Source organism: Lepidochelys kempii, chromosome 20 (genome assembly GCF_965140285.1).
Source record: "Lepidochelys kempii isolate rLepKem1 chromosome 20, rLepKem1.hap1, whole genome shotgun sequence".
NCBI lineage: Eukaryota > Metazoa > Chordata > Testudines > Cheloniidae > Lepidochelys > Lepidochelys kempii.
The window spans coordinates 24,852,121-24,874,446 of NC_136399.1; the positions used below are offsets into that span (position 1 = coordinate 24,852,121).

General features: G+C 58.7%; 2 protein-coding genes and 2 long non-coding RNA genes across 10 annotated transcripts; 2 read left to right on the forward strand and 2 right to left on the reverse strand.

The window, feature by feature from the left end:
- Positions 1-211: 211 nt before the first annotated feature.
- LOC140900911 (F-box/WD repeat-containing protein 9) lies at positions 212-10,892 on the forward strand. 5 transcript variants are annotated; one of them, XM_078849556.1, is made up of 12 exons: positions 568-732; positions 872-908; positions 2,772-3,200; positions 4,184-4,323; positions 4,898-5,059; positions 5,607-5,719; positions 6,747-6,838; positions 7,044-7,192; positions 8,354-8,467; positions 9,068-9,157; positions 9,677-9,742; positions 10,139-10,892. In XM_078849556.1, the coding sequence occupies exons 3-12, from the start codon at positions 2,774-2,776 to the stop codon at positions 10,211-10,213; spliced, it is 1,428 nt and encodes a 475-aa protein (XP_078705682.1). In that variant the 5' UTR covers positions 568-732; positions 872-908; positions 2,772-2,773; the 3' UTR covers positions 10,214-10,892. The 5 variants fall into 5 exon arrangements, with proteins under 5 accessions (XP_073174993.1, XP_073174996.1, XP_078705682.1 ...); XM_073318892.2 differs by lacking the exons at positions 568-732; positions 872-908 and adding an exon at positions 212-560; XM_073318895.2 differs by lacking the exons at positions 568-732; positions 872-908 and adding an exon at positions 215-560 and having other exon boundaries at positions 4,931-5,059.
- LOC140900918 (uncharacterized) lies at positions 3,827-8,294 on the reverse strand. The gene is made up of 3 exons (XR_012155747.1): positions 7,861-8,294; positions 6,564-7,252; positions 3,827-4,640 (listed from the first exon to the last, which is right to left on the reverse strand). It is a non-coding gene; the product is annotated as an uncharacterized LOC140900918 (long non-coding RNA).
- LOC140900917 (uncharacterized) lies at positions 8,593-17,751 on the reverse strand. 3 transcript variants are annotated; one of them, XR_012155744.2, is made up of 4 exons: positions 16,996-17,751; positions 15,555-15,660; positions 14,028-14,577; positions 8,593-12,237 (listed from the first exon to the last, which is right to left on the reverse strand). It is a non-coding gene; the product is annotated as an uncharacterized LOC140900917 (long non-coding RNA). The 3 variants fall into 3 exon arrangements; XR_012155745.2 differs by lacking the exon at positions 8,593-12,237 and having other exon boundaries at positions 14,339-14,577; positions 17,004-17,175; XR_012155746.2 differs by lacking the exons at positions 8,593-12,237; positions 16,996-17,751 and adding an exon at positions 16,770-16,874 and having other exon boundaries at positions 14,339-14,577.
- On the forward strand, positions 17,455-22,324 carry LOC140900916 (WD repeat domain-containing protein 83). Its single transcript, XM_073318904.2, has 9 exons — positions 17,455-18,062; positions 18,519-18,639; positions 19,027-19,132; positions 19,718-19,757; positions 19,871-20,006; positions 20,340-20,407; positions 21,337-21,445; positions 21,922-22,036; positions 22,168-22,324. The coding sequence occupies exons 1-9, from the start codon at positions 17,960-17,962 to the stop codon at positions 22,321-22,323; spliced, it is 954 nt and encodes a 317-aa protein (XP_073175005.1). The 5' UTR covers positions 17,455-17,959; the 3' UTR covers position 22,324.
- Positions 22,325-22,326: the final 2 nt, after the last annotated feature.

The window sequence follows — 22,326 nt, forward strand, 5'->3', positions numbered from 1 at the left end:
CAGCTCGCTGGTTACCGGGGGGGTGAGTGGGGTGTTAGAGGTGCTTCCTTGGCTGCTGGGGGGTGGGCTCCCCAGGTGTGACGGTTGGGGGTAGGGTCTGGGACAGCCTCGGGCAGGGCAGACCCAGCCCTGGTCTGTCTCAGAGAGGAGCTGGGGTGGGCAGCCCAGCTGGGGCCTGGCTCCTGCCACGCTGCCCCTGGGAGGGCTGGGGGGTGGCTGGCTGGGGGTGTACAAAGGCTGTTGCCCAAGGCTGGGGAAGACACATGCTGTGATGTCATAAGAGGGTTATGTCATCCCTATGATGTCACATGAATGCCTTCACGTCATGACACGGGGGGGGGGGTCTATGAACCAGACCTTGCCGAGGATGATCTCACCCCCAGGAAGGGCGGTCACGTGAGGAGGAGGGGCGGGCAGTACTTCCGCTGTGTGACGTCATCTTCCGGCGCTGGAAGCCGCCTCCCCTGTGACGCTGGGGGCGGAGGCGCCGGATCCGGAAGTGGAGAGCAAGAGGAGGCGGGGCTCCGCTGTCAGAGGGAGCGGTTCGGCCCCCGCCGGGGGTAAGAAGGGGGGCGGGGCGGGGCAGGGCCAGGCTGGTCCCGGGGGCGGCGGCTTCGTTCATTGCCCCTCCCCCGCCGGCCTGAGCCGCCTCCGCGCTGCCCCCGGTCCGAGCTCTGCCCCGGCTGCAGCCAGCCCCTGGGCGGCGCCCCTGGACCGGGCCCGGGCCCCCAGGTCTCTGCAGGACCCCCCCGAGCCAGCCGGGCCCCCAGGTCTCTGCGGGGGGGGGGGGCGACCCCCCCCCTGAGCCAGCCGGGCCCCCAGGTCTCTGCGGGGGGGGCGATACCCCCCCCCGAGCCAGCCGGGCCCCCAGGTCTCTGCAGGACCCCCCGAGCCAGCCGGGCCCCCAGGTCTCTGCGGGGGGGGGGCGACCCCCCCCCTGAGCCAGCCGGGCCCCCAGGTCTCTGCAGGACCCCCCCGAGCCAGCCGGGCCCCCAGGTCTCTGCGGGGGGGGGCGACCCCCCCCGAGCCAGCCGGGCCCCCAGGTCTCTGCGGGGGGGGGGGGCGACCCCCCCCCGAGCCAGCCGGGCCCCCAGGTCTCTGCACGACCCCCCCCGAGCCAGCCGGGCCCCCAGGTCTCTGCGGGGGGGGGCGACCCCCCCCCCGAGCCAGCCGGGCCCCCAGGTCTCTGCACGACCCCCCCCGAGCCAGCCGGGCCCCCAGGTCTCTGCGGGGGGGGGGGGGCGACCCCCCCCCCCGAGCCAGCCAGGCCCAGGGCCCTAACTCTGTGGGGCCAGAGGCCTAGGAATCCGAGTCAGGCCCTGTCTCTCCTGGCTCCCTGCAGCAAATCTAGCCTAGCCCAGCCAGCCTCCTGCGGGTGGCCTGTGCGCTCCCCCTCCAGCGGCACAGGCAGGTCAGTCACCTGGCTGTAGCATCTGAATGCCCTTCGGTTAGCGCCCAGAGGCGGAGGTAAACCATGGGCCATCCTGGCCAAGCCGGGCCCATCAGCAAAGCTGCTGTGGAATCCATCCCTGTCTGTCTCCTTGTCAGCCCCAAGCGAAAGCTTCTCTGGCTCCCCAGAGGCCAGCCCTTCTCCCTGACACCTGTCCCCTTCGTTCTCCAGCTGGGGCTTTTGCTCCACATCCTGGGGGAGGGGGGATCTCCTCCTTCTTGGTTTCTAGGTGTGACTGTTTTAGCCTTTGGGGTTCCTGTTGTCTTTCCAGCTTCCCCATAGATATGGCTCAGTTTCAGCCGTCCTTCAGTGACCCATTCATCCCACCCCAGAGAGTTAGATCACGTCCTTCCCATCACATCCTGCCCCAAACAGCAGATAACCCTTTCGTACCACTCTGGGTAGCAAGGCAAATACATAGGGCACCTGAGGTACACGTAGGAATCAAACAAATATTACAGAAAATTCCTACTTTGTCAGAGAGGGCATCTGAGAGAATGGGCTCTCTGCAAACTCAGGCACTGTTGCTGTGTCGGTCACACTTGGGGCAAGAGCCCCATCTCAGGGTTATGAGCTCAGGCTCTTTGCAGACTCCGGCAGTGTTACAGTCAGGGCATGTGTTGAAGGTTTTCTTTGCAATCACAACAGCTGAAGACCTTAATTAATTAATGATGAAAGCTGAGATTCTGGAGAACAATTGAGAAGTCTGTCAGTCCTCACTTCTCCTTTTCTCCCATATTTTGGGAAACATTGGAGAACAAGAGGATGGGAAGCTGAGGAAATAGGGCTGTGGGTCTGAGCTGGTACAGCAGGTGGATGCAATGGTGGGTCTAGAGGGACCATAGTAGAGAAATGCAGAACTGGAATGAACACCTGGAAATTCAAGCCAGACACATGCAAATGAGAAATTAGACACTGATTTTTGAGAGGGAAGATAATGAACCATTAGAACAGACTCTGAAGGAAGTGGTGGATTCTCCATCTTGTCTTGTTTTCCAGTCAGGTTGTCTTTCTGAAAGATGCTTTAGCCAAACACAAGTTACTGGGGTCACTGAATGGCCTGCGATCTACAGGAGGTCAGGCTAGATGATCTAATGATCGCTTCTGGCCTTAAACTCCAACCCTGAGCACATACAGCTACCGGATGAGCTGGCAGAATGAAAGGGACTGGTGGACTGAACCTGTCCCTTACTGTATCGGCTGCATGGGGTAGAATGGCCAATGTTATGCTCTGCTCTATATGATAGATGAGGCTCAATGATATGCTCTACTGGTTTCTATGCTGCGCTTGCCACTCTCACTGTCTCTACTGCTTCTGCAGCCATGGACCTGGCACCAAGCTCCTCCGAGGACCCCCAAGGCTCCGACAATGACTCCGACGCAGAGAACAAGGTTGATCCAGACACGCAGGCTCAGGAATACATCGACCGCATCCTCAGCTCTGCTCAGCCCAGCCACAAGGCCCAGTGCCCACCTCCCGAGTCACTGTCTGTAGGGCCCAGGGCCCAGGCATCGGAGCACAGGTCTCCCCTCGAGCTGAAGAAGTCTCCTGCAAGCGACAACGTGACCTCTGGGCTGTTAGCCCTCCCTCTGGAGCTGATCCTGGAGATCTGCTCTTACCTGGAAGCCAGGTTTGTTCTCGAGGTCTTGCCCTTGGTCTGTCGGACCCTCAGGGATATTGTGCAGGACCCAGTGACCTGGAGGATTCGCCTTCAGAAGAGGATCAGTGGGTGTTACCCGGTGGTGGAAGGTAGATGTCCATTGGACTTTCTTCATTGGAGGTGGGACTTGGAGGAGAGACAAGGGCTGAGCACGGGACTGTGGGCCAGGGATCTACTGTAGGACCAGACGCTATTTCATGAGCCTCAGAGGGGTTCCCCTGTTAACTCTACAACCTTGAGAGTTAGTTGCTGCTGGTTAGAACTGTGCGAGGAGGGTAACGATAACTCCAGAGTCCTATCCCCAGCTGTTAGGGCAGGGGGCTGGGATTCGTGACTCCTGGGTTCCATCCCCAGCTCCAGAAGGGAGTCTAGTGGTTACAGTGGAGGGGGGCACTCGGAATCAGGACACCTGACTTCTGTTCCCTGCTTTGCAGCTGACGTCACTATGTGATCCTGGCCAAGTCCCCTCCCTGCTTTGCCTTGGCTTCACCTCTGTAATGGCAGTAGCTCCCCCGGTCTTCCTTGGAGTGGGGGCTGGGGAGTGGAAGCTAGAGATTTGCCTAGTTTTACAAGAGGTGACACAAAAACCACTAGCGAAGTCAGTACACACTAAAATTTCGCACAGACAATGACTTGTTTCTACTGCTTTATAGACTATACACTGAAATGTAAGTACAATATTTCCATTCCAATGGATTTATTTTATAATTCTCTGATAAAAATGAGAAAGCAAGCCATTGTTCAGTAACAGTGGGGCTGTGACACTTTGGTATTTTTATGTCTGATTGTGTAAGCAAGTCATTTTAAAGTGAGGTGAAGCTTTGGGGTACGCAAGACAAATCAGACTCCTGAAAGGGCTACAGTAGCCTGGAAAGATTGAGAGCCGCTACCCTGAAGAAAGCGATTTTTACACAGCCCCATCTTGACCTGGTGCAGGAGATGGGGAGTGGCTGTAGGATCAAAGCTCCCAGCAGTTTTGGAAGCCCCAGATTCCCTATCCACCCAGGCTATGGGATGCCCAGAGCGGGACACCCCTCACCCTGATCTATGTGATCTCTTCCTTTCTACACAGAGGAGGACTTCGACTGGCCGGTTGCCTGCATGGAGCTGGAGGAGCATCTCAGACACTGGGCTTGTGATGACAGGAGAACAGAGTACTTCTCCCTCACCAACGGCCACTTCGCTTCCATCGACTCCGTTCTGCTCTTGCAGGTGACATCCGATTTCCTCCTTTGCTGGCTATTGGTGTCTGGTGGCGGGGGTGGGGTGGGGCTTGAGAGTGTGGACTTCTGGGTTCTACTTCTGGCTGTGGGAGGGAAGGGTGTGAGGTCTAGTGAGGTAAAGCAGAGTCAGGACTCCTGGGTTCTATTTCTGGGTTTAACAGCTGCTGATCTCTAATCATGAGACGCAGCTGTTGGCTGGAGTAAGCATGGAAGACTCTTCCCATGTACGGTTGGTTGTGGTGGTGGTATCTTCCGAGCCCTGTTAACTAGGGCGGCTCCGCACATTGGTCTCTGGCTCCAGGAGCTCTGTAGGGTGAGAGTAGGTGATACTTTTACATGTATCTGAGCGGCTCACATCATGTGCACAGGGGTAAACTGAGACATCGACCAGGGAAGTGACTTTCCAGCAGTCATGTAGCAAATTGTTGGCAGAGTCAAGAGTAGAACCCAGGAGTCCTGACATCCAGCCTTGCCCTGCTCTAACCTCTGAGTCCCTGCCTCTGAGTGTCCCATCATCTCTTTGCTCCTGTACCAATGACTGACCAGTTTTTCCCATTTCAAAGGACCCGTGGCCAGTCTGTCTCCTTCTCTTGCAGGGTGGGGCTCTCTGTGTCTCAGGCTCCCGGGATCGGAACGTCAACCTGTGGGATCTGCGGGAGCTGGGCCAGTCCCCGGACAAGGTGCTGGTGAAAGCACTGGGCACGGAGCGCAACGGGACACACAAGGTGGGAACCTGACCTTCAATCTCCCGGGGCAGGGAGGAGTCTGACCAGGCTTCCTCTGAGCTGGAGAAAGGCACCAATGGCACTCTGTCCCCAGCATGGGTATGCCGAAGCAGCTGGAGAGCGAGCTGTCCCCCAGCCCTTGCTGTTGCCATGACGAGGGGAGCTAATTGGTGCCACTATCCCTGAGATGGGGGTTTTGTTCTGGGGATGCCAGGCCTGCTGAGACCCCTGGACAGGAAATGTCCCCTGGCCCAGTCCCCCCTTCCCTGTGCCCTCTTTGCCCACGCCTGTGCTGAATGTGAGCTTTCTTCCTCCCTTCTGTTGGGTTGGATGAAGCTGGGACAGCGTGTCTAGTGACTGGCACAGGAATGGGGCACTGGGACCTCTTGTGTTCATGTCCCTACTCTGTGCTTCAGTTCCCCTGTCTGTACAATGGGGTTAACTCTGTGTATTGCAGGGAGCCTGGGGGGCTAAAGGGCTTTGGAGAAAGACACCAGGAAAGGGCAGCCTCCTACTTTAACCCTTTTCTCTCCCTTTCCCGCTGCAGGGCTGGGTGTGGTCACTGGCTTCAAGAGACAACAAGGTGTGCTCAGGCTCCTGGGACAGCACGGTGAAACTGTGGGACATAGAGGCCAACGGGCAGCAGTTTGGGGAGATCAGGTACCATTTCCCCTCCTCCCCCTGCACCACGGACCCTCCAGGAAGCGACCCCAGCCTGGTTCCCACCAGCTCCTCCTTCGGCCGCATGGCTGGTGCTCCCAGCTGCCTCCCTGCCTCTGCCTCTTGGGAGAGGGAGACCTTGGAGAGTCTCAGCCACCAGTGGAATCTGCAGTGCCTTAGAGACTGGGGTTGGGGCAGCCATCCTCGGTGGAGAGGGGAGGAGATGGTGCTGCTGGGCAGAGTCTAGACCAGAGTACCGAAGTGGGGGAGGCCAAGGGCTCAGGCCGGGGAAGTGGGCTGAAGCTGGGGACTGTCAGGTGAGAAGCCATTCCTTTGCATCTCCCTCCGTGGCTCACTACAACTTGGCTCTGCTCTCTGCAGTCCCTGCCAGACAGACTGTCTCCTAGAAGACCACATCATGGGCTTAAAATGCAGCTGGGGGGCAGGTGGATCATTTGAGAGCAAAGAAGATCAATGGAGACTGCTGCTTGGCAGGAGAGGAGGGAGGGTGCAATGGTTGGGGCGCTGGCCTGGCATACAAGAGAGCAGGATTCAGCACAGAGTCTAGTGGAACCTCGGGCCAGTCACTTAGGGACAGCTTTTTAAAGAGATCTCAGTGCCTAACTCCCAGTGAGATCCAGAGGCGTTAGGTGCCTAGGTACCTGTAAAAATCTGGCCCTCATTTCCCCACACATACAGTAGGGTTAACTGCACGGCCCCACACAACGGGGTTAGTGAGGATACATGCATTAAAGATTGGGAGGTGCTCCGACATTACGGTAATGTGGGAGAAGCCCAGATGCGAGGCGCTCAGATATTACGGTAATGGGGATCTGATAAATACCTTCGGGAGGAGCAGCAGAGGAGAAGGGTCTCGTGCAGACGTCATCGCGATCCCGCCCAGAGGCTGGGCACAGAGGGACCAAAGGCCTTGGGCATACTAGCCCTGGGGGGGTGACGACTGCGAGGCTCATCCTGAAGGATCATATTTGTTCTCCCTTCGCTGTCTTGTCTCCCCAACTCCCAGTGGGAAAGCTCCCGTGCTGTGTCTCTCCTACCTGCCCGACATCCTGGTCACCGGGACCTACGACAAGAAGGTGACGGTGTACGACCCGCGAGGTTAGTGTCTGCTTTTGGATCGAGGCTCCAGCTGTTGGTTGAGCTCATCCCTGCACCCCTGAGCCCAGCAGGCCCAATGCAGTGGGGCTACGTGGGAGGGTAATTGACCCAGGGCACAGTGCAGGCATCACCTGGCTAGGACCCACAGTCTCCCCAGCAGAGCTCTGTCCCGGCAAAGATCTTGATGCCGTTCCCTTCCTGGCAGCTACCCAGGCCCCATTGAAGAGCCGCAAGCTCCACTCCAGTGCCGTCCTGTCCCTTGTGGCCGATGAGCATTTCATCATCTCAGGCAGTGAGGACCGGACGCTGGTCATCTTCGACCGCCGGGCCAATAGCGTCCTCCAGAGGCTGCAGGTGGGTGGCCAGAGCGGGTGACTATTCTCCCTCCTACCTGCTGAAGGCAGTGGAGGTTGCCTGGAATCACCATGGAGAGGAGGGAGATGGGAGTTTGTAGGCGCTCCCTACCTGAGGACATTTTGGGGGAGGAGAATATGTAATCCTTAGAGAGTCCCTGACCCAACTGGTTGCATCTGAAGGAGGGTGTGAGGTGCAGGGAGTCAGGCCTCCTGGGTTCTATCCCCAGCTCTGAGAGGGCAGTGGGGTCTCGTGGTTAGAGCAGGTGGGGCTGGGAGTCAGGACTCCTGAGTCTGCCACCATAGGCGCTGAATTCTACTCATGCTGGTGGCTGCTCGACCACCCGCCCGTCCAGACTCCACCCCTGCCCTGTCCCCATTCTGACCCCTTTCCCAAATCCCCACCCCGGCTTAGCCTTCTACCCTGAGTCTGCCACTGTCCTGCTCCTCCCCCCTCCCTCCCGGATCTTCCTATACTGCCAAACAGCTGTTTGGCGGCAGCAAATGCTGGGAGGTAGGCAGAGAAGCAGGGATGCAGCGCACTCAGGGGAGGAGGCGGATGAGGAGGGGGGGGCGGGAGGGGATCTTGGCTGCCAGTGGGTGCAGAGCACCCACTAATTTTTCCCTGAGCACACACGGAGTCGGGGCTTATGTCTGCCAGTGACGTACTGTTTGACTTCTGGCAAGTCAGTCGCTGTGCCTCGGTTTCCCTAGATGTACAGTGGGGTAACACATGCCTCCTTCGTAGAGGAAGGGTTGTGGTGCTTAATGGCGTGGAAGCACTTCTAGCTCCTCCTGCCAGATTAACCAGGCATTCTGCTCATTCACCAGCAATGAGGGAGGCTGCACTGTAAGAAACAGACTGGTATTAAACACGCTGCAGGGCTGGTGTCCCAGGCTGAACCTCTGTGGCTTGCGGGTCCCCCCCATTCTAGGTCCCCCTGAAACCTGAGCCTCTTTCTCCTGTTCCACTCATCAGGCCTCTGTTGTCTGTGACATGTGATGTCCTGCGGGGAACCAGGAAACAGGCAGCCTGATGCAGTCCAATGTCAAGGAACTCCTTTAGAATAGGCAGAGAGTGTTGTGTGATCCGCTCCCCCCCCCATACACCGATCCACCCCCAGAGCTGTGCCATCCTCTCTTTGCTCCTTTCCTTCCCCAGCTGGAATCCTACCTGCTCTCCATGTCCTACCAGGGGACGCAGCTGTGGGCCGGGGACAACCAGGGACGACTCTACGTCTTTGAAAACAGAGGAGGCGGCTTCCAGCACCTCCGGGTATGCAGGCCTCCCCTGATCTGGGGCTGGACAGAGGGATGGAGGCTTGCTAAGCATTACGTCTGTTTTCCCCCCGCCCCCTTTCACCCCAGGGTGAAATCCAGGTCCTGCCGGGCCAGGATTTCACCCCAGAGGATTAACACCAGGGCTGCTGCTTGTTTACCTGCCTGCAGCTTGGGGCTGTGAACTCAGCCACTGTCAGTTTCACTTGAGGGCTCTCCTCCGTGAACCCCATGCTGGATGGGTCTCGATTCCCCATGCCCTGGAGGGCAGAGGAGATGGTTCTCAATGACCCATTTGCTACTTGCTACTGGTGGGGCCAGATGAATACCGAAAATACCTAGATTTCCATGGGGTCCTGGTGTGATCTGACCTGCGACACCCTAGACTGGGCCCTCCGAAGCACCTTGGAGTGGGATCCCCTAGTCGGGCTTGGATGCATATGCGTGAGAGTCCCCAGCATGAAGGTGATGGGTTAGGAACAGAGAGATGCATGGGACCCACACAGGCTAGCAACAGAGGGGTGCCTTGGCTTTCACCCCTGTGGTGAGCCCCAGCTGGAGGTATGCAGAGGGCTTACTGTCTCTTTCCTCCCCACAGTACTTTGACGTGGGTCACCGGTCCCAGATCACTGGGGTCTGGCACTCTCTGGGCACTCTGTACACGACCTCCACTGACAAGACCCTGCGGGTAAGGTCCATGCTTCCCTAGCAATCCTACCCCCACCCCACTCCTTACTCATAGAGGCTGGGAGCCAGGAACACCCGAGTCCTAACCCCAGCTCTGTGACTTTGGCTGCAAGCCACTTTCCTTGTCTGTGCCTCAGTTTCCCCACATGGGGGAAGAGAGGTAATTCCTGCTTTCTGGAGGGTTCTGAGGATTGTGTCTTGGCCCTTGGAAGAGCCCTCTGCACACTCAGCTTCATCCCCTGAACATGCTTCTCTATAATGCGAACAGCAAGGATTGTGCAAATAGGGCATTTCCGATTCCAAGTCAATAGCAGCCTCGTCTGGGCCTGGAATCTGCCTACCCCACTTCCGGCCACCCGTAGCCAGTCCCAGGGTAGCTGCGTCAATGGAGCCCCCTAGTGCTGATGAGCAAAGAACCAGTGGGCCCTCCTAAAAATAGCACAGAGAGGGGCTCCCCCCATTCCTCCCCATGGATTCACCCGGCCCTGGGCAACCTCCCCCATGAGTTTTCTCTTTCCAGATACACGTTCCGACGGACCCGCCTCACACTATCTGTTCACAGACGCACAACAACGTGCTGAATGGGGTAAGGAGGGGCGCTCGGACTCCGAACTGGGGGACGAGGGTGCCTGAGCTTTCTGCCCTCCCAGCCAGCTTGTCTGTTGTGGGGGAATGTCCATGTGGAATCCTCTCTCTCTCCTCGGCTCTCTTCCTTTGGCCAGGGCGGGCCACCACTCAGATCAGCCAGTGGGGGCACTCCCTTGCGCACAGGGGAGAGACCGTGCTGCCCCGAGGAGTGAATCTGAGGCCGTGCTGAATGCTGGACGTTTTGTCCTTGTGGCTGAACTCAGGGCGGGGGCAGGGTGTATTTAGCAGGAACCCTGGAGCTGGTCCCCTGGCCTCTCAGCTTGAAACGGCCTCAGTCCCCGGTTCCTGTCGCGCCTGTTTACACCCACCCCTCCGTTCCCGGCTTCCCCCGCAGGTCAGCGCAGAAGGCAACATTGTAGTAGCTGCCTCCGGGGGCCTGTCCTTGGAAATCTGGAGGCTCGATGCCTGATGGGAGGCCTGGATCCGCAGAGCCACGTCTTGCAGCTGCGGCCCCAGAGGGAGGTGCTGCACCCGGGGACCGTGTTCCCGCCCAGGGGAGGGGCCAGAGTTCCAGCATTTGTTTGTTCGTTGTTCTTTGGAAGAGGCCCGAGGAGCTGGGAGGTCAAAGCTGAGCTGAGCCTGAGCTCGCCCTGGTGCTGCCGTTCCCAGAGCGATTTCCATGCCTGAGTTTCCAGAGGGATCAGAGCCTGGCCAGCCTTTCCCTGCTAGACGCACTGACTTAGCTCTCTCTGGCTCACATTCTTCCACCGCTGTCCCCTTTTCCACCCTCTGGGCTCCTTCGTTATCACAATCCTGGCCTGACTGCCAGGCGGCCTGTGCTACTTATCTGTCTACCTCCCACCTGCTTTTCCACGGCGCAGGGCTCTTGCTGCTGCTCCTTCGAGGCCAGTTCCCAAAATCTCTCAGGTCACAGCGTGGGAGGGGATGGCCATAAGGGGTCAGAACCAGTAACCATCCAACCCAGCTCCACACAGCCTGAGGGTGCTCCTGCTAAAGGTTGAGGAAAACAGACGCAAGGGCTGACCAGATCGAAACGGAGTCCAGAGCTGATGTGTAACTTACAGGGACTCAGTTGAGACGCACGTTCTAATGTTGTTGATTAAACTATTCTGCCAGACAGGATCTGATTAGAGATGTCAGTGGATTTTTATCCCCTTCCCAGTGAAATCACGTGTTTAGTTTTAAATTCAATCCCTGTAGCCTTGAAAATCCAGGCACGGCGGCTTCCTCCCGGCACCAGCCAAGTAGGAGACGAAAAGACCCAGGCTAGCTTCGATCTGTAAGCTAAGTGAAGCGCTTGGCACTGGGGGGAACTGGGCTGCAGATGCTTTATTAGGAGGGGTGTTTTGATAGCATCAGCCATGATCAGGGCCCCAGGGGTTGCACAAACACACAGTGAGACGGTCCTGGCTTCGAAGAGCTCACTGTCAAAATGGACAAAACGCAATTTGAGGTTCCTGGGTCTGATCCAGTCCAGGTCAGGGGGGATCTAGGGGCCTTACTGCCTGTGTGCAATGAGCTGGCACGGCCGGGCCCAGTACCCAACAGAACCGGCTGCCATCACTGACTGGGCTCCCTGGAACGGCAGGCTGTAGCTGTCTGTCTACCAGGCCCTTATCACTGTAGTAACCCAGTGCTTCCCAGTCCCCCTCCTGGGAAGATGAGGAAACTGAGGCACGGGGGAGTGGAAGTGAGTTGCCCAGGGTCACACACGGAGTCGGTGGCGGAGTTGGGCATCCATCTCCCCAGGGAGGGGGGCTGAGAACGGAATGACCCACTGGGTCTTAGCTCCTCCCCCTTGTGCTCACCCCCAACGCGGGTTCCTCCGGCCAGGGATGAGGCAGCTTAGTAGAGTGGGGTCAGCTTGTCCAGTGGCCAGTCTGCTCCCCAGCCCCAGGGGGATGGAGTGAATGGGGACCCCAAGGGCAGCAGGGCTGCTAGGCCGGCTTGTCCCTGGGGCTGGCCAGCCCTGCCCTGCAGTCAGGCCTGGCCTGGCTCCCCTTCCCCATGCTGTGTGCAGAGGCTGTAACTGACGAGGGGATTGCTGTACCTGGGGGAGAGCCTGGCTGCGTTGAAAGCGATGGTAAAGCTCCCCCGGCTACAGCAGGGCCACGCTTTTCCCCCAACTCCCTGCTCCTCCTCTCGCCTGATTTACACCAGGAGGGATCGGGCCCCAGGGGTCAGACAGTCTCCTGCTCTCTGCACACAGAGCCTGCGCTGACCTGGATGTGGGGAGGGGAGCAGGGTGATAGGGTGGGACACAGCAGGAACCCCATCATGCCCCCTCCGAGCCTGCTCCCCTCTTCAGAGGCTGCTCCCTGGTGTCTGCATCGAGCTGGAGGTCCAGGGTCCTCACAGGATGCTGCAGGTTTTCTTGTCTCTGAAGGGGTTGGCAGAGGCAGGGACACCGGTCAGCAGTGGGTCGCTCTGGGCCTGGCAGTACTGCAGCAGCTCACTGGCTGCCTGGGAGACCTAGAGCGGGAGAGAAGGCAGCTGAGCAAAGCCAAACAGCGGGGTGAGGGGGGTCAGGGCTAGTGGTTAGAGCAGGGAGCACTGGGAGTCAGGACTCCTGGGTTCTGTTCCCAGATCTAGGAGGGAAGTGAGAGTCAGGACCTTATCCTGCGGGGCTTCCCAGAGATGGGGACAAAACCCAGGAGTCCTGGTTCCCAGCACCCTCCCTGGAAGGGGAGAAGGGTCTAGTGGCTAGAGCAGGGGAGTGCTGGGAACCAGGACTCCCTGGTTCTATCCCTGTCTCGGGGAGGTCCTGGAGTGCGAGTTCGTGATTCCCACCCCCTTGCTCTAACCACTGGAGCCTGCTGTCCTCCCAGAGCTGGCAACAGAACCCAGGTGTCCTGTCATCCAGCCCACAACCCCAGCCAGGTTGCCACCACAAAGCACCATCTCGCTGAGGGGGAAACCAACTCTGGGCAGAGTGAGCCCAGGGTAAGCTTTACGTAAGGGCCTGGCGCAGGTCGGTGCCAGCCGGGGCGGCCCCGTGTCAGCAGAGCTGAAAGAGGCCAGGAGCCTCCACGCCCCCCGCAATGTTCCACCACCTCCTCCTGACTTTCCCATCTTCCCCTGATGCTCCCCCCAGCTCCCACACCAGGCACTGGCACAAGCCCCCCCCCCGACATTCCCATGCTCCCCCCAGCTCACAACCTCCCCACCTTTGCCCCCTGCCCGTGGACACCTCTCCTAGCTCCCAACAAATCCCACCCCACCCACCTCCATCTAGCCCCCTCCCAAAACTGATTCCCCCATTGACAGCAGGCCTGAGGGCAGGGAGTGGGGAGGGCTGGGGCGACCCCGTCCCAGGGCGCCAGTCTCTAGGGCAGGGATCTCAAACTCAATTGACCCCAGAGCCAGTCCTCAAATCCTCCCAACGGGCCAATAATGTTACTCATGCCGCCCAGAACCTGCCCGCCACCTGACTAAGGCTCTGGGAGGGAGTTTTGGGGGGGGAAAGGGGTCTAGGGTGCAGGCTCTGGGAGGGAGTTTGGGGTTGGGGCGGGGGCGGCGCTTACTTGGGGCTCAAAGGTGGGGTGGGCTCGGGGGCCTCCACGTGCTGCTGCCCCCAGGCACCAGTCCCATAACTTCCCACAGGCCGCGGGGGCAGCATGCGGAGGCAGAAACCCGCCCCGGGGCCGCAGGGAGGGGCTGGCTGACACGTGTAGCAAGCAGGCAGACGCCACTCAGGTCCACTGCACTGCCAGGGCCCCTGGCCATTTTAAATTGCTTGGGGGGGGAGCTCCGGGGGGCGGCAGGTGGGGCCAAGGGAGAGACCCAGCCCCAAAACTGCTGGAGCCCCGCAGGCCACATTGGGGAGGTTCGCGGTCCACAGATGGCCCGCAGGCCACGACTTTGAGACCCCTGCTCTAGGGGATGCCTCCTAAGAGCCAATGAGTGTGGGGCTCCCCCAGTGGTGGGCACTGTGGCCTGGAGTGAATCTCCCAGGGAGCTGAGGCTGGCCGCTTTGTGTGGGGATGGGGGCCAGCTGTGCTTTACGCTGTCACCAGGACCCTTGAGGGCTGGGGCGAGGTTTACACCACCCCACCCCTCCGTCCACATGCCTGCTGAATCTGAAGCCTCAGCCCTTCTCTGTGAAACGGTGCGAGTGCTTCCTAATAACCACGTTCCAGGCTCAAACCCCCAGCCTTTCGCTGCTAGCCTCGGGGGTCAACTATAGCCTGCAGCATCCTGCTGGTTTGAAGCGAAAGTGTGTATTGATCTAGTGCTGGTGAAAAGGTGCCAACAGAACAAACCTCTGAGACTTAAGTCCTCTGTCCAGAGTAGATGCAACGTGGCCAGGAGCCAGCTTAAGCTTCCCCCTTATGCCATCCTCCCAGTGGGCGAGGACCCCACCCAGCAGAGAGCAATCTCTATGGCCGAGTCAACACTTGGCCTCTGTACTGTCAACAAGTCAGTTAGTGCCAGTCATGGTGAATTATTTTTACAATGGGGACTCTCGGAAACTGGACTGAGACCCACAAATATCAGTTCGATGGTAGGTACTTTCAGCCCCTATGAAATCGATGACAAAGAGATGAAAGGCACCATCCTACATGCGCACAGATTATTTTTTTAAACCAAAGCTCCTACAGCAACAACCCATTTATTTTGATAGCCGAGTGTTACAACACACTGCTTGTACAAACAGATGGTTCTAGTGTGTGAATCCTTCCTCTCTGCCGACAGCGACTCTCTGGGATTTGCAAGAAGGAGTTGTGCAATGAGCTGTAATCTCTTCACCAAGGCGGGGACATGGGTTGGGGATTCTGGAGATAGGACATCACCACAGCAGAGATAGACAACCTGAATCCAGAGGAAGAAAATCAATCATTTTAAAAAACAACCAACCATGAGGTTTTTTTATTATTTCAATATCCACCGTCATGTCTGGGTCTTGTACAGCATTAGCATGTTGGTGAACAATTCCCAGGGATTCCAAAGTACTTGCTTTCTCAACCATGCATACGAGGATTGCTCACCCACCCCGAAATGGAGCCACCTCTACAGTGGAAGGCAGCAGTCACTTAACATCAAACACTGTTCCAGTTTTTTGACAGATGAAGAATTTTTCATCCAACTGGAACTGCAGTGTAGGTATTTAAGGAAACAGACTGTAGGTTCCAGAATTGGGAATTGGTCAGGACATGGGTTCACAGCTCAGCTTTTAGGAAAAGATGCCATGGAATTTAATATCCAAGAACGAACGAGAGCTCAGTTTTAGATCTCATTCAAACGATGGCACCTTCAACAGACCAGCCCTCTAGCACCAAAGCACCACTCTAGGTCTCCCCCTCATCCATCCCCCAAATCATTTAACATAGGCTCTGAAATCCCTGTCACTGGAGGTTTTTAAGAACAGGTTATTTGTCAGGGACGGTCTTGGCATACTTAATCCTGCCTCAGTGGGCTGGGGGGACATGCACAAAGCGGGAGGGTCTTGGAGCCCAGGCTCCCACCTGAGCGGGAACGTCTGCACTCCTATTCTTAGCCCTGCGGCTGAGCCAACTGATCTGGTTCTGAGACTCGGTGCCGTGGGATTTTCTTTGCAATTCAGATAGACACTAGGTGATCTCCTGAGGTCCCTCCTTGCCCAGCATTTCTAGGATTCTGTGAAAGAGCAGCCAGTTGGTTAAGGGAACAGGCACGGTGAGGCTATGGAGTGCTGCAACGCCCAGCTGCACAGATGTCCTTTATAATAAAGAGCAGGCATCTCATGTTTGCGTCACCCTAGAAGGCATCTTATCTATGCAAGAGCTAATGTTCATGCCTTTCCTGCGCACCTTAAGCATTAAGCCGCACATGCTGAAAATCATCCCCAGCAGGTTCATGTAATCTGGAGTGGGATCTTCCAGCGTGGGGTTGTTCTCTGTAGACGGAGGCTTGTACCTACAAAGCAAGCGTGAAATGGCATGTTAGGAGAGAGAGGAGGGAGTGTTAACTCACGCTTGGAAACTATTAGCCCTCTTCTCCATAGGTAACGTGAAGATAAACAGGGATCTGCAGGGGTGCGGAATGGGATAAGGGGCCTTTCATCTCCAGGTCACTGGTATCAGGCCAGCCCTAGCTTAAGCAGACTGGGTGGCTCAGGATGGGGATAAGGAATCAGACATGGGGGTTTTCTCATCTAGAGCAGTGGTTCATATCCACCCCCAGGCCTGAGCAGCTTAGTACACCAGGGAATGAGATGTGGAGCCTTTCACCTCCATTAACCAGGTCTAATGCAGGTAGAGAGGGACCTAAAGTCAGTCCCAACTGAGGTCAGTTCATGGGAAATGAGGTGGCAGGTTTCCGGTTGGTTGTGATTGGTGAAGGGGGTGATGGTGTCTTGGGAACAAGAATAACCTGGGGTGAGAGATGCCAGTATCTCCACTTCCCTGCTCTCTGCCATAACCCTCTGACAACTGGCCAGATTCCTGCCACCCACCCCTCGGGGTCCCGCTGGGCAACCCCACCGGACACAGACCCCGCGGCGATCACCCGCCCCTCGGGGTCCCGCTGGGCAACCCCACCAGACACAGACCCCGCGGCGATCACCCGCCCCTCGGGGTCCCGCTGGCCAACCCCACCGGACACAGACCCCACGACGATCACCCACCCCTCGGGGTCCCGCTGGCCAACCCCACCGGACACAGACCCCGCGGCGATCACCCGCCCCTCGGGGTCCCGCTGGCCAACCCCACCGGACACAGACCCCACGACGATCACCCACCCCTCGGGGTCCCGCTGGCCAACCCCACCGGACACAGACCCCGCGGCGATCACCCGCCCCTCGGGGTCCCGCTGGCCAACCCCACCGGACACAGACCCCGCGGCGATCACCCCTTCCCATTTAAGAGGAGAATTTGCCCTGCCCCAAGGCTTTGGCTGTCAAGGGGCTGCCATGTGGAGCTCGCTGGCCGCTCGTCCCTCGGGGGCACGCTCCAGCCTTCCCTATGGGGCAGCGCCGTGGCCTCACGACGGGGCCCCAGGGCTGCCAGGCTCAGGGGTTCTCACACCTCTGTCCTGGTGACCCCCTGTCACGGAGCAAGCCTCGGAGTGCGACCCCCGCGCTGGAAACACCGTTTATCTGTTGAACCCCGTTATAAATGCTGGAGGCCCGGCGGGGGGGAGCTGACAGCTCGCGCCCCGCCCCGTGTAATAACCCCCCGTTTGAGACCCCCTGACCCGCACCCCCCCACCCGTCCCGTCCCGTCCCGTCCCGGCCCGGCCCGGCCCGCTCACCTCAGCACCTTGTTGGGCCGCCGGGGGTCGCTTATGCTGTTGCCGGACATTTGCTCCCGGGGGGCGCGGATCGGTGTAACACCCCGCGGCCCGCAGCAATGGTTCCGGGACACCCCCCGCCCCCCGCGCCTGGCCGGGGCGAGCCGGTCCCCGAGCCTGGCCCCACGGCGGGTGGGGGACGAGGCGGGGCCGACAACGAGCCCTGCACCCCGCGGCGGGTCCCGCTGGGAGCAGGTGGGGCCAAGCGGGGCGGAACCAAGGGAGCCGGAACCTGCGGGGCCAGGGGACGGGAATGGGAGGCGGACACAGAGGCCCCTCTCCCCGGTGCTGCGTGGGGGAGAGGAAGCAAAGGGGGGGCCTGGGGCTGGGGGGTGAGTGAGACTGATGGGCTGGGGAGGGCTCTGGGGGCTCGGGAGCGTATAGGGGGATGATTGAGCCTTAATAGGCTGGGGAGGCTACGGGGGTTGGAAGGAGACTAAGGAACTGGGGGCTGTAGGGGGCTCTGTAGGCGCAAGGCTGGGGAGGCCACGGGGGTCTCTGCAAGAGCTGGGTTGAAGGGCGCTGCACACAGCTCTATAGGGGATGGCTCCAAATGTCTGCAGCTCCATAAGGCTCCCTGGGTCTTAATAGGATGACCTCTGTGTCCCCAACCGCGCATCGAACCCAGCCACGGCCTAGATCTAGCGGGGGTTGGATTTTCCCTTTCCCTGCCTCCTGTGGCAGCAACAGGCACCAAATCACTTTCCTGTTGTTTCCTTAGCCAGGGCGGCACCAACCGCTTCCCCGAGCTTGTGAGCGAGTGTCTCCGGCCCCCAGGGAGACATCCCTAAAGCTGGAGTGTGGTGAGAGATTTGTAACCTGCCCCAGCTGACCCCTATTGTATCTTGTCCCCCCACCCCCATGCTTACAGAGTCCAGATCTCCCAGATTTAGCCACCATAGGTACAGGCCGCTTGGGTCCCATCATGGCGTTTCCTGAACCGAAGCCCAAGAAGCCAGAGCTGCCAAAGAGGCTGGTGCAGAATCTGGAGTGCAAACAGGGAGCGGTCAGGGCAGTGAGGTTTAATGGTGAGTGTGTCCTCACGGGCCCTGTGAAGTGAGTCAGTGGGGTCTAGTGGTTGAAATGAGGGCCAGCACTCCTGGATTCTGTTCTCAGCTCTGGGAGGGGAGTGAGGTCTAGTGGTTAGAGCAGCGAAGTCAGACCCGTGCGGGGCGTTTCGAGCCCTGTTGATGCCAGCAGATGTCAAAGAGTTCAGACTGTTAATGTGTTGCTTATTGTTGTGTCCTGGTGGGAATGAGGATGTGTCTTAGTGGAGATCTGCCCTTAGTTTCTTCCATCATTTTGGGGGTTGGCTTGGAGGGGGCAGCTTGGAGGGGGCAGCTGGGAGAGCATGCATGGGACTAGCAGAGCAAGAGGACAGCAGGGAGAAGAGCACTGCTGTGGGTGGAAATGCTGGATGTGCGGCTGGTGCCTGTGTGGGCTATGCTGTCCCTTTGCATCATTCTCTGTCCTGTCTCCCACAGTGGATGGAAATTACTGTCTCACCTGCGGAAGCGACAAGTCCCTGAAGCTGTGGAACCCCCACAAGGGGACGCTCCTGAAGACCTACAGCGGCCATGGCTACGAAGTGTTGGACGCGGCTGGGTAAGGGCAGGGGATGGACTTCACTTGACTCGTAACCCAAGGCACTTCAGGATCATACCACTTTAGAATGTTTAGCATGCAAGTGGTTGGAGGAGGTGGGGAAGGGTAATAGCGGAGTGAGGACTCCGGGGTTCCATCCCCACCTCTGGGAGGGAGTGGTTTTCAGTGGGTTGCGTAGGAGGGACACTGTTGGGAGTCAGGACTCCGGGTTTGCAGTGTGGCACATCCCCACCTTGTGCCTCAGTTTCCACCTATCTGTAAAACGGTGACAGCAACCCCAACATGCCAAAGGGATGCAAAGCCTCATAGATGCACGTCTGTAACCTCCCCCTGAGGTGTCGGATCCCCATGATAAAACCTAACCTTGTCTCTCTGCTTCCCCCACAGCTCTTTCGACAACAGCCAGCTCTGCTCCTGCGGGGCCGACAAAACAGTCGTCCTGTGGGACGTAGCCAGTGGGCAGGTGATCCGCAAGTTCAGAGGTCACGCAGGGGTGAGGCCCATTTGGTTACTGCAGTGCTGCCCGGGTTGGGGGGTGCTGCAGGCTGATGTCAGCTGGCCTGTACATGTGGGGAATGACTTGGTTGGGTGTGGGGAGGCGCCAGGGGAGGCCCAGCTACTCTGTCCCTACAGGTGTAGCTGGCTGCCCCATTGCTTATTACATCAGGCCAGGGAGGCTCCCTTGCTCTCAGCCAGTGGGTGTGACAGATGGTGACCCTTTGTGCGTGCTACCAGGGTGGGGACTGAATCGAGGTGGTGCTGCCTAGGGAGCGCATAGACAGGTGAAGCAACTAAGTGTGGGCAAGGGGGGAGGGTTTTAGGATGGTGAAGCAGCTCAGGGTTACATTGAGTTGCTTGTAGGGAGCATTGGGAGGGGAGATGGGGGGGGGCTGTGGGGAAGCTGCAGTCAGGTTCAGGAGGGGCTGAGGGGATCAGTGTGGCTTGGGGGAGATGCTAAGGAGCTGGGGTGATTGCTCGGGGGGTGGCCCAGCGACTGCAGGGAGAGCACTCGAGGGCCACGCACCGTGTGCTGAACTTGGCCCCGGCTGTCCTTCCTGACCTGTCTCTCCATCCACAGAAGGTGAACTGCGTGCAGTTCAACGAGGAGGCCACCGTCAGGTAAGCAGACCGGCTCCGAATCCCCAGCTGACTCATTGCGAGTCCTTCAGGAAGTCCGTGGACTGGCAGGGCTAGATCCGGCCAGGCTGTTACTCCGAATCTGCTCTGTGCTCTCTCCTAGGCTCAATTGATTCCAGCGTCCGCTGCTGGGACTGCCGCTCACGCAGACCCGACCCAATCCAGATCCTGGACGAAGCCAAGGACGGGGTGTCCAGCCTGAAAGTGTCGGATTACGAGATCCTCTCTGGGTGAGGGGCGCTGCGTCAGGGAGGGGGCCGTAGACCCAAGTGTGAGTTAGAAGAGCCAGAGCCCCCAGGACCCAGACCAAACAACCTTCATCAGGTTAGGGAGAGGCAGGTAACCTTCCCCACCAGGGATGTGCCGTCTCACGTTTGACCCTTGTGGGTTGCCATATTCGGGAATGGAGCTGATTCAGGGGCTTGACTCCCCCCTTCTCCAGCTATATTCCCAGGAGCTGCCCTGGGAGCACCCCAGCTGGGCCTGGGCAGTGTGTGTGTTGGAGGACTGGGCATCACATCCTCTGTACTTGCCCTGTAACCCCTCCCCCGTTGTCCCCCCAGCTCCGTGGATGGCCGCGTCCGGCGCTACGACCTGCGTGCAGGGGAGCTGTACTCGGATTACGTTGGAAGTAAGTGAGAGAAAACAGCTACCGCTGGGAGCCCTAGCCACGGAGCCAAGGCCAGAAGGGGGTGTGGCGATCTTCTGGGCTGACTGCCTCCATAGCACAGGCCAGAGAACGTCCCTGGGTTCAGTCCTGCTTGTAGGAGACATCCCACCAGGACTTCAAAAAATCATAGAATCATAGAATATCAGGGTTGGAAGGGACCTCAGGAGGTCATCTAGTCCAACCCCCTGCTCAAAGCAGGACCAATCCCCAACTAAATCATCCCAGCCAGGGCTTTGTCAAGCCTGACCTTAAAAATATCTAAGGAAGGAGATTCCACCACCTCCCTAGGTAACGCATTCCAGTGTTTCACCACCGTCCTCGTGAAAAAGTTTTTCCTAATATCCATCCTAAACCTCCCCCACTGCAACTTGAGACCATTACTCCTTGTTCTGTCATCTGCTACCACTGAGAACAGTCTAGATCCATCCACTTGGAACCCCCTTTCAGGTAGTTGAAAGCAGCTGTCAAATCCCCCCTCATTCTTCTTCTCTGACTGATTAAGGGGTAGGGAATGGCCTCTAGGGGGCGCCAGTTCCAATGCTGCTCCAACATGGGAAACAGGCTGTCAGGGAATGTGACACAGGGACCTTCCCCGTTAGGGGCGCTGGTTCCGATCCAGCCCTAGGGGAGGCTGGCTGGCCTCGGGGGAATGGGGCACTGGCTCTGATGCAACCCCAGGGCAGGGGGCTGGCTGGAGAGGTGGGGGAAATGCAGCACTGGCTCTGATGCTTCCTGAGGGCAGGGGGCTGGCTGGCCCAGAGGGAATGGGGCGCTGGCTCTGATCCAGCCCCAGGACAGAGGGCAGGCTGGCTCAGCTTTTATGCAGCGCCCCACTCTGTGCCAACTCCTGGTTTCCATCACCTCCAGCATCTGCTGCTTTGTCCTTGCAGGTCCTGTCACCAGCGTGTGTTTCAGCAAGGACGGGCAGTGCACGCTGGCTGCCAGCCTGGACTCCACCCTGCGTCTGCTGGACAAGGACACCGGGGAGCTGCTGGGAGAGTATGTGACCCCCTTGCTTTCTGGCCAGGAGCAGTCATTGTTGGGGAGACACACACACCCCCGTCGCAGAGCTGGGGCTTAATACGGGGGCTCAGCCAGTCCCTGGACCTTTGTTGCACCAGAGTCTCATGCTCGCTCTCTCTGGGGCAGCCCCTCCCTGAGTCTCGGGTCTCAGACAGACACCGCCTGCTCTGGAGGTCAGCGACTGACTCTGAGCTCCCCTCCAGCCGCTGCAGCCCCCTAGCCTAACCCCTCAGGCCCAGCCCCTTAAAGATATTTAGGCACCTGCCTCACTGAAATCCAGGGCCACTGGTCCCTCAGGAGGGGCCGCTCGCTGCACGAGGGCCCTGTACACAAGGAAAGGTGGCTTCGGGCCAGCCTGGGGCACAGCCCAGTGGTGTAATCCGGCTGGGGTACAGCAGGAGGGGTTCCCCGTTCTCCCCCATGCAGACCCTGTCTGGTCTATTCTGCTCTAGATACACCGGCCACAAGAACACAGCCTACAAGCTGGATTGCTGCCTGAGCGAGAAGGACACACACGTGACCAGCTGCTCGGAGGACGGGAAGGTGTATTTCTGGGACCTGGTTGAGGTGAGGGGGGGCTGTGCAGGGCAAGTCTAGCCTGCAGTGGGCAGAGGCCCCACTCCTTGCCGTGGGGGTCAGGCCATTCCTTTCCTAGCCGCCCGTGTCATTCTCACTGGGGGTCTTTCCTCCCCCCGCAGGGCTCCCTGATGCTGAGCCTGCCCGTTGGCAGAGGTGTGGTCCAGTCCCTGTCCTTCCACCCCAGCAAGCCTGGCCTGCTTACCGCCACTGAGGGGCGCGTGCAGTTCTGGAGAGAGGAGTCCCACGTGGTAGAGGAGCAGCCACCAGGCTGTTAAGCT

What these genes read in the sequence shown, in the direction of transcription:
- LOC140900911 (XM_073318892.2), top strand. Translation starts at nt 2,774, where the DNA reads ATGGACCTGGCACCAAGCTCCTCCGAGGACCCCCAAGGCTCCGACAAT. An exon ending in CAGCAGTTTGGGGAGATCAG is followed by an intron (nt 5,720 to 6,746) that starts GTACCATTTCCC and finishes CCCAACTCCCAG; the next exon opens with TGGGAAAGCTCCCGTGCTGT. An exon ending in ACAACAACGTGCTGAATGGG is followed by an intron (nt 9,743 to 10,138) that starts GTAAGGAGGGGC and finishes CTTCCCCCGCAG; the next exon opens with GTCAGCGCAGAAGGCAACAT.
- LOC140900916 (XM_073318904.2), top strand. Translation starts at nt 17,960, where the DNA reads ATGGCGTTTCCTGAACCGAAGCCCAAGAAGCCAGAGCTGCCAAAGAGG. An exon ending in CAACGAGGAGGCCACCGTCA is followed by an intron (nt 19,758 to 19,870) that starts GGTAAGCAGACC and finishes CTGCTCTGTGCT; the next exon opens with CTCTCCTAGGCTCAATTGAT. An exon ending in GTACTCGGATTACGTTGGAA is followed by an intron (nt 20,408 to 21,336) that starts GTAAGTGAGAGA and finishes TTGTCCTTGCAG; the next exon opens with GTCCTGTCACCAGCGTGTGT.